The sequence below is a fragment of the Drosophila miranda genome, chromosome 2 (genome assembly GCF_003369915.1).
Source record: "Drosophila miranda strain MSH22 chromosome 2, D.miranda_PacBio2.1, whole genome shotgun sequence".
Taxonomy (NCBI): Eukaryota; Metazoa; Arthropoda; class Insecta; order Diptera; family Drosophilidae; genus Drosophila; species Drosophila miranda.
The window spans coordinates 27,891,458-27,907,287 of NC_046675.1; the positions used below are offsets into that span (position 1 = coordinate 27,891,458).

General features: G+C 45.9%; 5 protein-coding genes across 6 annotated transcripts in view; 2 read left to right on the top strand and 3 right to left on the bottom strand.

The window, feature by feature from the left end:
• Positions 1-2,437, bottom strand: part of LOC108155333 (5'-AMP-activated protein kinase subunit gamma-1) — a 58,848-nt gene extending 56,411 nt beyond the window's left edge. The window contains exons 1-2 of one of the 2 annotated variants that reach the window (XM_017286077.1): positions 2,275-2,437; positions 2,014-2,174 (exon numbers count right to left, since the gene is read on the bottom strand). In XM_017286077.1, coding sequence (XP_017141566.1) covers positions 2,014-2,174; positions 2,275-2,422 — 309 coding nt within the window. In that variant the 5' untranslated portion in view covers positions 2,423-2,437. Of the gene's footprint in view, positions 1-790; positions 880-2,013; positions 2,175-2,274 lie in introns of those variants that run through there. The other variant, XM_017286076.2, reaches the window with a different exon arrangement.
• A 4,993-nt stretch (positions 2,438-7,430) lies between these two features.
• Positions 7,431-9,129, bottom strand: LOC108155499 (solute carrier family 35 member B1 homolog). The gene is made up of 3 exons (XM_017286329.2): positions 8,653-9,129; positions 8,138-8,599; positions 7,431-8,080 (listed from the first exon to the last, which is right to left on the bottom strand). Exons 1-3 carry the CDS (start codon positions 8,855-8,857, stop codon positions 7,716-7,718), a joined length of 1,032 nt encoding a protein of 343 aa, XP_017141818.1. The 5' UTR covers positions 8,858-9,129; the 3' UTR covers positions 7,431-7,715.
• Positions 9,130-9,456: 327 nt separating this feature from the next.
• On the top strand, positions 9,457-11,210 carry LOC108155497 (soluble calcium-activated nucleotidase 1). Its single transcript, XM_017286327.2, has 2 exons — positions 9,457-10,610; positions 10,668-11,210. Exons 1-2 carry the CDS (start codon positions 9,652-9,654, stop codon positions 10,966-10,968), a joined length of 1,260 nt encoding a protein of 419 aa, XP_017141816.1. The 5' UTR covers positions 9,457-9,651; the 3' UTR covers positions 10,969-11,210.
• Positions 11,143-13,166, bottom strand: LOC108155495 (exonuclease 3'-5' domain-containing protein 2). The gene is made up of 3 exons (XM_017286323.2): positions 12,903-13,166; positions 11,715-12,839; positions 11,143-11,632 (listed from the first exon to the last, which is right to left on the bottom strand). The coding sequence occupies exons 1-3, from the start codon at positions 13,139-13,141 to the stop codon at positions 11,224-11,226; spliced, it is 1,773 nt and encodes a 590-aa protein (XP_017141812.1). The 5' UTR covers positions 13,142-13,166; the 3' UTR covers positions 11,143-11,223.
• A 651-nt stretch (positions 13,167-13,817) lies between these two features.
• On the top strand, positions 13,818-15,497 carry LOC108155498 (solute carrier family 35 member G1). The gene has a single exon (XM_017286328.2). The coding sequence runs from the start codon at positions 14,074-14,076 to the stop codon at positions 15,115-15,117; it is 1,044 nt and encodes a 347-aa protein (XP_017141817.1). The 5' UTR covers positions 13,818-14,073; the 3' UTR covers positions 15,118-15,497.
• The last annotated feature ends 333 nt before the right edge of the window (positions 15,498-15,830 follow it).

Genomic DNA, 15,830 nt, shown 5'->3' on the forward strand with positions numbered 1-15,830 from the left:
AACAATACGAGCGGGAAAAATTATTCGGGCGCGCGTTTCCACTTTGGACACCACTGATCGAGGCGGCAGAACTGGAAGCATCGGAGGGTAGCTGCGCTGTTGCTGCTACTGCCTACGTCACTGGCAGGCACTCTCACAAATTTAATTTATTTAAGAATTATTACAACAAAAAAGCAGCAAGACTCGCGAAGAAATGAAGAAGCAACGGAGGCAAATAAAAGTATTTATTTGTCCATGGAAAATTTCCAAACGCTGCCAAACCTCCATCCCTCCCCTCCCGAGACTGCCAACGTCCGCTGCTACCACTGTTAATCACATGTGTGTGAGTGAGTGTGTGCTGCTGTGCGCAACAGCTGATCGTTGATTATTGATTTTTTATTTTAATACTGGAATTATATGTACACTCTCCACACACGCAATTCTTGCTATTGTTGATCAACTAAATGATAAATACTGACTGTCGATTGCCGAGTATTTTGCGCACATTTCCAAGAGCAGAGAAAAAGATTAAATGCCACAATAAATGCACTTCACGAGGCGTTCTGTTGTTGTTGCATTTGTTGCTTTCCGTTCGCGCACAATTAAAAGCTTGGTACGCAGCTTATCACAAAACAATATTATTCGGCACAAAAACACACATTCCACACACCCACACGAACACACAAGTATCAAAATATCCAGCCAGCGTAGTTGTTTGCTGGAAGTTTTTCCACAAAACGACCGCACGTACCACCGCTCGCGATAAAATTAAATTTTAAAAATTAATAAGACGGAAAACGACCGTACGTACCAACGCTTTCGTTTTATTTTTACACTATAAATTGGGCTAGAATCGTGTTGGAAGAAAAACAATAAAAAACATAACAACATCCACAACTAATCATCTGATTAAACTCTTATATTATATTTTGGGTCTGCCGTTCTTTCAAATTGCGCGCCCATGCCTCAGAAAAAAGGTATGGACAACTGGTATAGCGGCCCAGAAAATGCAACCAATGCAAGGTTATATCAACCCTTTTGCCCAATATACCTTGAAGACAAATATCCAATTTTGAGAGGTGGGATTTCTATAAAACTTGCCATTTGGCTTGGCTCTTTTTGCCTGTTGTCCATACCCGTGTCAATAGTCCATTCAAAATTACGCTCTCCCGACTCATTTTTTCGTCGCAAGGGAAGAGCAGTAGAACGCAGCAGTAGGCCGTTCGACCCTCAGAGAAACCGTAAATATAAGATACAAAACAAACTTAGCCCACTTAAAGCCCCTGTATTTAATAAGGTAATATTTTTACGTACATACCACACCCCGCGATGAAATTAAAATTTAAAAATTAAAAAGACGGAGGCAGTGGTCAGACAGAAAATTGCCATTCACACTTTGCGCATGCATGCACGCGTTGTATGGGGTATGAAACCGCATTAAATATGACATTCAATTTTAAAAGTCTGGCCTTTTTACAAACAAGATTGTTAACAAAACAAATTGTGGAAAGTAAATTAAAGTAAATTTTCCTCTCACTGGAGTGTTTTGAGTGAATATAACAAGACCGAGTTATTAATCGAATATGCGATAAGTATTCCATTTTTTTTGCACATCTCTAGAAACATCGCATTGTAAGAATGTTTATGTTGGCGGGAAGTTCAAATCACACATCAATTTGTAGATGACATCTACTAGATGTAGATTCTCATAGAATATAAAGGGTAGAGCAACTAAAAGTGAAAACCATTTGAAAATATTCAATGTAAAATTTTGAATATTTTACAGACCATATTAAAACCAATTTATGAGCAATAAATATGAAGCATTTCTTGCCTTGGTATGCCCTTCACACTTTCGGCACCCGCTGCCAAACTCTGCTCCAAACAAACAAACTTTGCAACTTCATTTTCACCCCAAAGAAAATCAATAAAAATGGCGCATTGCACTGAAGCCATTACGCCACCAGAAACAGAAACAGCCAAAGGAGTGGAGTACCAACTCCATTCACCATTTTCCTCCACCCCGCCACTCACCTGCTCAATGTCAAAGTCCCATTCGGGCGAGGGCGAGCGTGCTGTTCGGCCGCCGGGAGGGGGTGTACGTGTACCCAGGGCCGGGGATCCTGCCTGCGGCTCCTCGGGTATGACAGCGAAGCGCCCGCGCTGCAGGATGGGTGAAATGGCGCCATAATTAGCTGCAACGGGAGAAAACAATTAGCAAAAGGCGGCACACACACACACACACACACACACACACACACACAGGCAGACAGAGGATTTCGATCCAACACTTACATGTGGGCATCAGGCGGAAGCGTCCCAGCGTCGTTTCCGGCGGTCCCTGGGGCGTGGATGATGTGATGCGGAAGCGTCCGCGGCGAGCGGCGGCTACATCCTCATAGTTGCCGCCCCCTGCCGCTCCTCCTCCAGCACTACTGTGCATGCTGTTATAATATATTTTTTAAAGTTAATTCTAGACCACGCTGCAATAAAGAAAGAGGGAGAATGAAAATCAATGGTCAGTGAATGGTATTAACGGGTTCCTTGCACGCAACGGTTTCTTTTGAGCGCCTCAAAGTGCGCTACGAAACGAACCCCAGTATGGCCGCTCGCTCATGCAGGAGGATATCATAATTTAAAAGCTCACAAAAAAATGCACTAAAATGACAGAAAACATTCCTCAAAAGTGTGCCATTCAAGTCATTCAACTGACGAAAGAGAGGGTCAGACACAGAGAGAAAAAGAGAGAGAGAGGGCAACGAAAAGAAAAAAGAGGAAGAAAGAGAGAGAGAGAGAGAGAGAGAGAGCGGGCGGTCGAACAGCTGTCTTTCCGCCACGCGACAACGCGGCGTATGTGTATTTTTTCGTCAAATTGAAACGTTCTCTCTGTTTTCGCTCCATTAATTACAAATTCTGACGAATTTCGCTAGAAATTTATTAGTTTATTTTGTGCGACATTTTCATTAGACATTTCTACACATCAAAGAGATGCCATGTCATTTATTACGGCTAGACGGGCTTATGGGGGGTTTTTATGGCGATATTCTTACAACTAATACAAAAAATGAATACCATAGATTTTGGAAAAGTAAAGAAAATCATTAGAGGCATAAATTTGTATAAAACTTAGTTTTTTTCAAAATTAAATCTTCATTGTTTGATCGGAAATTTCTCTATTGGCTAAATTCCCATTAAATTTGCCATTTTACGTCACTGATTTCGCATTTGCCGTCTTTTATCTCTCAGATATTCCTTGGCACTTTTCTAGAATTCTTTCGCCTTATTTACGTAAACAAGTCAATGAATGAACAAGACAAGGAATATATTTATTTGATTCGAGCAATTTACGAGTATTTACCTAAATAAATTCGTTTGCTTCTTGTTCTGTAAGCTCCCAGAAATGAAAGAGCTCTGAAGTTTATTTTGTTATTAATTTTGATCAAAGTTTAATCAAAGAAATATGCACTTTTAATTACGACATTTGCTCAATTTCACTATGAATATTATTCTGTAAGCTTTATTTTCCGATATTTCTCACGACTGGTATTTTTGCGGCACTGCCAAGAGAACGTTTGCATAACACGCACAAGCGAACACAGGAATAAAATGTACTATATATCATTCCGATACATCATATATAGTATCATTCAGTTATGGGCATAACCACTGTGGATGTGTTCTCGGAAACTGTTTGATGATTTTTGTTTTTTTTTTATTGATTTTTGCTCTACCTATTGCTTTTCGCGTTGTTCGACAAATTAACAGAGAAACAAAAAAAAAACACCGAATTATAATATTTAGAACCCGCTGCAAACACTTTCCGACTGTGGGCCCGTGGAAATAATAAAAACAAAGAGCATGAGAACTCAAACAAAGCAGAGACAGAGAGACACACACCGGGACAGAGACACAGAGAGAGAGAGAGAGAGAGCAGGCGGCTGGCTGGTGCTGCGGAATTTCGCGTTTTGTTTTATGCAACTGCCAAAAATTAAATTGGCCAACAACAGCGACGCGACGCGACGAGACCGAGCGAGTCCGAAAGCGAAAACGAAACGCGGCCAAAATGAATGCAGCACCAAAATAAACCGAACGAAATTGCGGCCGAAGAAGCCAAAAGCGAGAACAACTAGTCCAACAACAAGAGTCCAAAATGCATTCGCTAATTGACAAGGAGAGCCCAAGCAAGGCAAGGTATACTCAGAACAAGGTATGGGTGTGCAAGAGAGCGGCCTCTCATTGGCAGCCAAACCTGTTTCAGTGCGAGCACTATGCAAGGAAGAGAGAGTACTGCCTTACCCTGGTATTTAATATACCTTAGGTGCAACCAAAGAAAAACAGAGGCGGAGAGAGAATGCCAGAGAGAAACTGAACTGCATTCGATTGGGGTTCATTTAAAGCCGACGAGGATAAAAAAAAAAATGGTCGCATGTGCAATGAAGAGAGCGTGAGCGAAGAGAGACAGAGAGGAGCAGCATTATGTTTAATTCATAAAAGCACAGAGGCAAAGCAGAGAGTCGTCTCCCACAGAACCAACCAGAAATTGCGTATACGCAATAAAAACAAATACAAAAGAGCGTTCGGCCATCAGCTGTTTCCTTTGCAAAACCAAACACGTGAGTGCACAGAGAGGGGGAGGGATGGAAAGAGATATTGCTTGGTGCTAATTGGAGACTGTTTGTACAGATGCGGTGCCGACGCTTCTGATGCTGATGGGGATGAGTATGGTGGCAGAGGGAGGATGCCGATGATGAAGATGAAAATAAAAATGAAATTTAATTGGAAAAGTGAGTGACTCATTCCGCTTGGGCGGACTATTAGTGCAGAAGGAAGAAAAGAAAGACGAAAAGCATCCAATATCCATTTCATGCTCTGATGCAATCAAGTCCAGAGGAAGAACTTTTCTGTCCCAGATAGTGTTCAATTTATATCTTTGCGCAAATTTTTCATTTCCCCAGCGTATTTCCGCACTTTGTCCTTTTCCAGTATATCTTTCATTTGATATAGCATTTCCATGTCAATCAACAGCTAATACTGATCGTCAGTATGCAATCCGCCGCTCATCAAGCGCACAAAAACTTGTAGAAATGGTAAGAAAACATTTGTTACAATTAGAAGGGGAATTATTAAAATTATAAACAATTTCACGAAGCGATGAATAGATTTTATTTTTGAATTTTCCGACAATTATCTGAGGCACGACCGACACATCCATCCAATCCATCATTATAGTCAACAGTTTAAGGGAAAACAATTTTCACGTTTCGCTTGGCAAAGAATCTGACGCGATTTGCGTCTGAGGGAAAACTTTTGCCCACCCACAAAGGAAATTTCTGCTATTCTCGTTGGTTTTTCTTTGTTTTTCTTTTGGGCGCGCATCCAAACATGTGACTCGGACCGGACCCCCTCCCCACGCAAGCACCAGTCCTCGACAGAGGATGACATCATGGGCGGCGTTGTGGGGGGTTGGTTGAGTGACGAGGACCTGGTCGGGCAGACAGTTGGGGCCGACAAACAAACACACAAACGTGTGAAATATGAAAAACAGTTTATAAATAGGGAAAGAGCAGCTCGATTCTCTTTTACTTTTGGCCTTTATTGCTCACATAAATTGGTTGTTGCTTTTATTTTGGTCGAATGTCAAATGCGTTTGTTGGCCCCGGGCTCCGGCGTCAGGTGAGAGCCGTGACGACCACAACCCGGCGAAAGTGAAAGTTTTTGAGGGTCACAGGGTGGCAAAGGAAGGTTGTACCGATGTACCACATTCATTCAGAATTTCGTTAAACACATGATGTCAGTATTTATTTCGATTATCAGCCCGTCTATATAATGATTTGCAGATGTCTGGCCAAGCAGACATGCCGTAGCTAATTGTGTCCCTCTATCTGTATCTCTCACTCACTCTCTATCAATCTGTGTCTCTCTGTGTCGCATTATCAGCGTGAAAACTCATTTCAATGAACCACATCGTGCGTGCATATATTATATGTATATATGTATCTATGTATGGACCTGCGTCCGGGTATATTATTTTTGCATGTGCTCTTTTGTTTTGTTTACTGTTGCGCTCCGCTCCGTACTTGTGCGGGCGATAAGAGGGGCTTTTCGCTATCTGCCGCTGGGGAGGGCGCTAGCATAAATCACTTTCCCAATATAGTTTCCGTAGATACGATGTGCTAAAGTATGAAATGTAATAAAACTTTATATAATATTCCGTCGGGGCAAGGCATTTCGCCGGCTTCTATTAAGACAGTGTGCCAGAGGGAGAGAAGAGAGGTTTACGTCACAGGCACATCAACAACAACCGGCAAAATACTAACGGTACAACCACCCACCATTCCGAGAGAGCGCCAAGTCCGAAAGGAGAACGAGAGAGAGCGTTCACATTGGGGGTGTATGTTGTGTCACACACCCTCTCACCATCGTCGAATGCCTTGACAACATGTGAGACCCAAATCGAAAATTTGCAAAGCCCTGCATCTGGTCTGCTGTTCAGATTACTTGCCATTATCGCATATATTTCACAATTACTTCGATGTCTTGTGTCGCCCGTTGGCGTTCCCCACTCACTTTCGATCGCATTTAGTGGCTAAAATTAAGTTAAATCACTGACAGACACTCACTCACACAAGCCCAAACGGAAAAAACGTCACGAGGAGCAGTGGGTGGCCAATACACACTAGCAAACAGCTGGCAACAACAACAACACCAGAATAAGAACTCACCCAAAGAAAATATTGTATTGTATTTATGTAAATTAGCACTGAATTCGTTCTGCTTCTGAATTTATATCCTTAAAAAACACTTTAGGCACTGGTATCATTCGGCATTTTGATTGCCCTTTCACTTACGACACTCGGGAAAAACTTTCATTAAGATTTCGCGCGACTTCGCGCCGTATCCTTGGGCTATTACGCTGTCACATGTGTGTTGGTCCACTCTTACAAACCGGTCACTGCATTCCTTGCGGTTGCTGCTCTTGTTTACCAAGCAGCAGGATCAATTAGTTTAAACATTTTAAAAACAGTTACAACTTTAAATAAAAATAATAAAATTTCGAGCGCAACGGCAACAGTGTGACCGCGGATCTGCCGATAAAAAATACATATACCGAAATATACCGTCTTATTTTCAAATATACCGATGAAAAAACGATTTTAGCCCACTTAACCCCTCTCTATTTAAGCGGTGAACAACTTGAGGTAATCCACGGAAAATGATACTGTTTGTAAATTCTTCTAGGAACGGCTTCTTTTACTTACGAAAATCTCCTCATTATTTTTCACTTAAGCTGTGCTAAAATCCTTCAAGATTCATCGTATTCGTGGCGAATATATGAATACCCACGGTTGACAATGGGTTAATCGTCCTATGTACACTTCAAGTTGGACCAAAATTTAATTTAATTAATTTTAGAAATTAGCTAAATGATTAAATTAAATGAAAATTTTAAATACATTAACTAATAAAAGTAGCATCGTTTTTTAATTATTGTTTGGGGCTTTGATCGAGTGATCTAATAGATATTTGTTGTTCTTTTCTAATTGATACCAATAGTTTAGTTTACTTAAATAATGTCTAACATTTTTGTAGGTTGCAGATCAAGAATCGAATGCATTGTTCGCTATACCGCGGCTATACAAAAACCAACATTTTGTACGATTTGCAGTTCCGGGGAAGGGCTAAAGCCAGACGCGATGATTCTATATACACTAGGCTACACAGCCGTCTAATAAATTCTATGAAATCAGTTTCTTCTTCTCCTCGGACAGCTTGCCGCCATCGCTGGGGTGCTTCTTGGACGACACCGGCGCTGCCGGCGACTGCTTCTTGCCATACAGCATATCCACGAAAAGAGCCGCAAAAACCAGGACAGCGCCCAGCCACTGGCGGGCAATGAGGACGTTGCCGAAGAGAAGCACGGAGCACAGGACGGTGAAGAATTTTCGCGTCGTGGTGACCACGGAGCAGGCCAGGGGTCCGAAATTGGCCACCGTCAGGAAGATGAAGAACTGGCCGAGGGCTCCACACAGCGAAAGCAGCGAGAGATGCGTCCAGACCTCCGGATGACGGATCGCAAAATGCAAAGACTCCTTGACCTCACCTAAAGAGAGAAGATTACTCCAATTGCAAGATTTGGCAACCTGTATGAGCTGCATACCAGTCAGAAGCATGGCGAAACCGAGCATCAGAGTGCTCCAGAAGTTCATAGACTTCATCATTTGCTGGCCAGAGGGCGAGCTGGCCGCCCGAATGCGCTCCTGCACGGCGCCCGTCAGTCCATCCATGGACAAGCTGAGGAAGAGCAGGACCTCGCCGAGAATAGTCGTCTCGGCGGGCAAATTGGCGACCTTTCCCTCCTTGTACATAAACAGAATGACGCCCAGCACGATGCTCAGAACACACGCGTATCGCGTCCAGCTGTACGATTTGCGTCCGATAAGCACGCCCAGAATCATGACGGGTATCGGCTTGGCCGACTTGCCCACAACAGCCGTGGGATAGGGAACCCAGCGCATGGCCATTGTGGTGGAGACCATAGCCAGCAGATAGGTGAGCGAGCAGGCCGCATATGAACCGGTGTGGGTGGTATCCTCCTTTTGCGGCTTCACCGTCAGCAGCACTGCGAAAAGATGGTCAGAAAACACGGCCTTTAGCAGATGTACATCGACTCACCCTTAGCAAAAATGTAATTGCAGACGCACTGCACCCAGACCAGAGCCAGCGCAAAGGTGAAGCGCTCGCCCACGGATCCATCTGCCTGGACTTGTTCGCCGTACCGCCCCCGCGTCAATTTCTCTTGAACAATGCCATAAAGGAAGTAGCAGACGAAGATTCCCACGGCGTAGATCACGAAACGGCTGCGTTCGGGTACGTTCATTGCAGGCAGCTGTCTTTTGAATTGTAATCCTTAATTAATTGTTTAGTTTAGTGATGAGCTGGCCTAAAACGTGGCCTAAATATACCGTAAATATGCCGATAAGAAGTCGAATTTAGCCCACTAAACACCCCTATATTTAAACAGTTCAACGACTTGAGGTCAATGGCGGCAAATTTGGTGATTCATGCCATCTTTCCTCTGAACTTCAAGAAATCCACGATATCTTTCACCAGCGCTAAATGTATTAATCTTCATTATTTTCGGTGGAATATTAAAATACCCCCTGCAATGGGTTAATCGTTCCCCGTCAAGGATTGAAAACGTAAGAAAACTTTAGCGAGTATGTAGGAATGTAGGGACATTGTCGCGATGAAAAAGGACCTTGCTCCACGAAGAGTGGTCATCCCACCACGAACAAGAGAGCTAATCCCAGAAAGATAGAGCAAACGGCTACCAGCTGTTCGGCTGAAATTAACTACACGGTAACTACACATTTGATACATTTCCAATTACATATTATGTCAAATTATTTTATATTATTATTTTGTTATGAAAATAAATAAATAAGAAAAAAATTAATGTATCACATCAATATTATATATACTTCAGTAAAGATCTGGATTTCTAAAGCTTGATTTGTCGCGTCAAAAAAACCGCCAAAAGCGTCAGCACTTGCATTTGGTCAGCTGTTGCTACTATGGGTCGCACTGTCAAATTCCAAACAAAAAAACCCAAAACCGACACATCACAAGTCTTGTTTGTGCCACACTCCAACTCCGCCGAGCCCCACATAAATGCAACAAAACCCAGCCTTCGCTTATAGGGAACAGGAGACCTCGCCGCGCGCCATGTACATGCGCGACTGGCGCTCTGCCCTGCGAACGCCCACGTATCGTATCGGAAATCGAACGGTTCGCTTCAACTACCACTTTGCCCTGCTGATAGTCTGTGTTGTGGCTCTGGTGCTCCTGTTCTACTTCGCCCGCCAGGGTTCCCGCTCCTCCTCCGAAGGCTACTGGCTGCGCAGGAGCTTCATCGATGCCAAGAGCCTAGATGGCAGAGCTGTCACGGAGGCGTACAACTCCACTTACCCCCTGACGCCACCGTTGGGGCTGCGTGGCGGCGTTATCAACTACCGGATCGCCATGATAGCGGATCTAGATACCAGCTCGAAGATAGCGAAGCCCGACGGCAGCAGCACGTGGCGGAGCTACCTCAAGAAGGGCTACCTCACGTTCACGGTTTCGAAGGCGGAGATCAAAATAAGTTGGGACGACGGAGCGCCCACCGTGCTGGAGTCGGCCTTTGCGCTGAAGGGACGTGGCATGGAGCTGTCCGAGCTGGTGACATTCAACGGCCGCCTGCTCAGCTTCGACGATCGCACGGGCCTCATATACGAGATTGTCAACGACAAGCCCATTCCGTGGGTGATATTGCTCGATGGGGATGGCCACAGCGCCAAGGGATTCAAGTCGGAGTGGGCCACAGTCAAGCAGCAGACGTTGTACGTTGGCTCCATGGGCAAGGAGTGGACGACGAGCATGGGGGACTTTGAGAACAACAATCCCATGTACGTGAAGGCCATATCGCCCAGCGGGGAGGTGCGCTCTCTCAACTGGGTGGACAACTACAAGCAGCTGCGGCTGAAATCGCTTCAAATCTCCTGGCCCGGCTACATGATACACGAGAGTGGGGCGTGGTCGGACTTGAAGCAGCGCTGGTTCTTCCTGCCGCGTCGCTGCTCAAAGGAGAAGTAAGAAAATCCATTGAGAATCAGTATCCCCTAATCGATCGATGGATCCCCTTTCAGATACAACGAAACGAAGGACGAGTACATGGGCTGCAATGTCCTGGTGTCGGCCGACGAGAATTTCAACAGCATCGAAACGATTCGGCTCAACCCGGAGAACACCGCGCCCACGCACGGATTCTCCAGCTTCAAGTTCCTGCCCGGCACCGATGACAGCATCATCATTGCTATCAAGTCCGAGGAGCTCAACGGAAAGACCTCCACCTTCATCACTGCCTTCGACGTTGTGTCGGGAAAGACCATCCTACCGGAGGCACGCATCGAAACGGACTACAAGTACGAGGGATTCGAGTTCATTTAGCTGTTGCTTCCAGCTCCCAATCGAAGGTGCTGCCACTCGAAGGTGCTCCAGTTGTAATTGTATATACTGTAAGCCACGTAATAGTGTCTCGTCTCATACGGTAAGCTTTATATTTATAGTCAAGTTTTAGGTTAATCCATAGACGCTCATTTGCCTCCTGTACCATAGCGCTAATCCAATTGTATTGTAGTTTATTTTTACCAAAATACAAAACGTACAAAGCCCGCGGCAAACCAAAACAATTCCGCATCCCGATTATTCGTTGTTTGGCTTCATCTCCAGTCCCGTCACCAGCAAATCCGCATTGTCTACGCGCCCCTCGCTGGCTCGCACCTCCAAGCGATCGGCATTGTGATTGACGTTCCAGTGGTCGGGCAGAAACTTTGGCTTCATCGTGTGCAGAAAGTGCTCTCGCCACAGCAGCTCCAGCTCGATCAGGCCTCCAAATTCGAAGCGGTACATTTGAACCACCTTCTCGCCGTGCTGGCAATAGTCTTCGTTCTCCATTCGATACTCCACGTCCGCGGCCTCCCTCAGCAGCTGATCTGTGACCTCGGTGTGATCCTTGTAATAGTCCAGAAGCGTACGGCGCATCTCCTCCACCTTCTGCTCGGGGATGCGGTGGCCATTAAACAGCAGTGCTTTAGCAGCGGATTTGACCCGCCTGAAAGTCGGAAGAGAACGGAGATTATCTTGAGTGTTGAGGGTGTCTTTAGGTAGGGTGGTGTGGCAGGGGCAGGAATTACTTTAGCTCTGGATCGACGTGATACCGGACATTGCCTTCGCTGTGCTTGAACGGGGCATCGCACTTGGCGGCCAGCTTGCAGTGAACCCGCAGATCCGAGATGTTGCTCAGTTGGTGGCAGGGCGGGCACAGCAGCAGAACGTCGTGGGAGGTATGCGACTTCATAACCACCGGGAAATGCTTCCGGTACTGATGCGGCACCACATTCTTCCGGATGAACGCCTCTCGATTGCCACACACCACGCACTGGTTCTCCTTGGGCGTCTGGTAGTAGCGTCCAACCTCTCCGACAGCCCGTCCCGCAGGCTCAAAGTTCAGGCGCACTGTGAACGGATTCTCGCTGACTTTGGTACCCAGATTCTGTGCCAAATACCAGGAGGCTTTGCGGCGATCCATCGTGCAGAGGAGCTCCCCGTCGGGTGCCTGCAGCAGGCAGTTATCGTAGAAGACCTTTGACTGAGTTCCGAGGTAGCGGCATTGCTGCTTCTTATTCGCCACTTTCTTCTGCTTCTGGGAACCAGAACTGGGGGCACGACTCCCATCCGCCGACAGATTGATGTTGAAGCCCCTGGCGAAGTGCACGTCCAGGAAGGGCTCGATTTTGGGTCGATAGCTTTGCTCACTCAATGGCCGCCAGTCCCAGAAGTTCCGTGGCTCCAGATCGTTGGATAGCTTCTGGAAAATGGCCACGGCAGCCAGTGCATCGTTGGCCGCGTAGTCGATTTGGCTAGTCTCCAGCTGCTTAGCCTCCCAGTTGGAGCATGTCAGCCGCCAGTTCTTGTCCAATACGAAGTCTACGTGTGTCTTGGCTAGCTTTCCCAGCCCCTCGGGCTTGTGTCCGGCCATGACGGCCAGAAAGCGAAGGTCCAGTGTGCTGGCGACGCCCACTCCGTAGTCGTGTACCAGCTTCTTGGCGTCGTCCTGAGGCGCTACTCCCACCTTGATCACTGCCTCGTCTTCGAGCAGGTCGCGCAGGTCCTTTGGTATTTGCCTCATAGTACACAGTCGGAAGAGAGCACAAAGTCCTTTGTGGGAGCTCAACTGAAGGAGGGCGACGGGTCGCCGGCTGCCCCCCACCGTGATCCACTCGCAGTCGAAGCCGACCACCTTAAAGCTCTGGCAGTGACTGAGGATCGGCAATTACTTATTAGATTAGTTTTCGTGTGGAACGCCGCCGGACATTACTCACGTTCGCAGCTCGTTTAGCACGACCTGGGCGGCTGGGTCATGGATGGAGTTGATGACTTCTACGCGCCTGTTGTGCAGCGGACTGTTCGAGTGCCATGTGCGCCGCATCCTGGACAGGAGGGAGTACTTGTGGCGCACCAGGACATACACAAGACTCACTCCGGCAGCAATAATAGCTAATTTTTTTGTATTGTCAACGCTCATTGATTTCTTTGTTGGGGCAGCAGCTGTCCAGTCCATCTGGCAAAAAAAAAGCTAAGCACACTTAAGCCCCCTCTATTTAAAGAGTTCAACGACTTCAGGTAAATGAAGGAAAATATTAACGATTGTAAATTCTATTTGTAGATTCATGCCATCTTTCATCTGAGCATAAAAACAGCCACAAAATCATTCACCTGAACTGCGCAAAGATTTTAAAATTTTCATTATATTCGTGGAAAATTGAAATACGCCCTTGGTCTACAACGGGTTAATCGTTCTCCGTTCAGGCTTGGAAACAATTTTCCTCGATTTTGATATTCGATTTAATATTACTGGCTAGCTAGGACTTTCATACCTCAACACATAGTTTTCTCCGATTAAGGAACCAATTTTTTACGTTACTGGCTTCTTTTAAATACTTGCTTTTATTGGATCTTGTCTAAAAGAAGGTTTTAGCGAAATAGGTCAGACAAAAAAAAAAAAGAGGATAGTCGTTTATATTACTCAATTTAGAGATTCCGTTGAATAATTCTGGCTAACTAAAACCCTTAGTTCGGCCCACATAATTTCGGGCCATTGATGAATAAATTTTCTACAAGATAAACTACTTTTAAATACTCCCATTTATTTTATTTTGACTAAAACAAGGCTTAAACAAAAAACTTCAACAAAAAAAGAGCTTATCACATGAAAGCCCCCTAAAAATTTCAACAACCTATCGGGTAAGTGCCACCACTAGCGATAGCCACCACTAGAAATCCGCGTGAAGACTTTTAAATGTTAAATTAAAAACTCTAAATTGAATAATGAATAAAACCAAGTGAGACGCGACCGGAGAAGTCATGTGGAAGTGAAGTGCCCGAGCAAAGGCCTCAGCAGACGGAAGAGCGGCGCGGCTAAGGAGAATCCCATCCCTGCCGCCACAGTTCCTGTAACGGAATCGATTTTTCACTGCTAGAGAAACCCCAGAAATGACGGAGAATTTAGAGCTGCACCAGTTCCAGGAGGGCTCCCACACGGTAGACGAGTCGAATCGCTGGCTGGAGCGACTGAAGACGCGCGTCAACTGTCCATACTTGGGCATCATCCTGGCCACGCTGTCGTCCCTGTTCTTCTCGTTGTGCTCGGTGATCGTCAAGGGACTGGTCGATGTCAATCCCATGGAGCTGGCGGCATTCCGCTTTGTGGGGGTGCTGCTGCCGACCATTCCCATCCTCATATACACCCGCCAACCAGTTTTTCCGCAGGGGACGCGCGTCATACTGCTGATGCGCTGCTTCATGGGAACCACGGGCCTGATGCTCAGCTTCTATGCCTTCCGGCACATGCCACTGGCTGATGCAAGCGTAATCATCTTCTCCACGCCCGTCTTCGTGGCAATCTTCGCGCGCGCCTTCCTCAAGGAGCCCTGCACCATGTTCAATGTGATCACAATCAACATAACGCTTGTCGGCGTAGTACTCATCACTCGGCCGCCTTTTGTGTTTGGCGAAACGACGCCCCCGCCGGATGAACAGCTGACGGGCAGGCCATACGACATCTGGGGACCAGTGGCCGCCTTCTCGTCCACCCTGTTTGGGGCTAATGTCTACATCCTGTTGCGGGCGCTCAAGAACCTACACTTCTCCGTGATAATGACCAACTTCGGAGCCACTGCCCTCGTATACACGCTTATCGTGTGCGCCTCCATCGGAGCCGTATGCTGGCCCAGTTGCGGCCGTGACCGCTGGCTGGTCCTCGTTCTCGGTGTCTTCAGTTTCCTCGGCCAAATCCTGCTCACTCTCTCGCTGCAGATCGAGCAGGCCGGACCAGTTGCCATCGCCCGGTGCGCCGACATCGTGTTTGCATTCATCTGGCAGATGATCTTCTTTGGCGAGACGCCCAATGGATACTCACTTTTTGGAGCCCTCATGGTGATTAGTTCAGTCATCCTCACAGCGCTGAAGAAGTGGGCCATGACACTGCCGCGGGAGTCGTCGCTGCGCAAGCGGCTGCGACTCATCCTACTGGAATAGACGGAAGGTGGTGTCGCTCAGAGGCAGGGCACGCCGTGGTTTCTCCCGAGTAATGTCTAGTCACATCGTTCACACGTCGTATATCGTACATCGTAGTATAACGCAATCAAATAGAAGCATGCGGAATGGAATGATACACGTAGACTTAGCATATCCAAAAGGCTCAGCATAGCATAGTTTATTCGAATAGCCGTATCCCTAGGCAGTTTTCTGAGTTGGAGGAGGTGCGGTGCTCGTGATACCCATAAGTTTCCATATTGAAATACTCATAGTGTGTGTTTTAGTTTAGCCAATTCGCCTATTTGTTGTTTTGTACATTGTTATACATGCTTTAAATACAATAATAAATAAAACTTATGAATTAATCGCAACTGTTTAAATGCTCTTGGATTTCATTTAAATCATTTTCGCTCACTTTCAAACAATTTCTATTTGGCGCTCAAGTTTGGTGGACTTACTCTCTCTCGGAGGGTTTCCTTGCCAATATATCGGATTTTCCAGTATATTTTAAGACGCGTTATGTGTCGCCTTTGGTAATTACATGAAAATGTAGTTCATATGTAGCAAATGGCGTATAGTTACCATGTAGGGAAATTAATTTAGTAGAAAAGTTTTTGTTGACCGGCTTTGCTTAAACCTTATTTTACAAACAATCCAGTAAAGATGAGAGCTTTAAGTTAACCAGTCTTGTAGGAAATATATGTAATAATTCG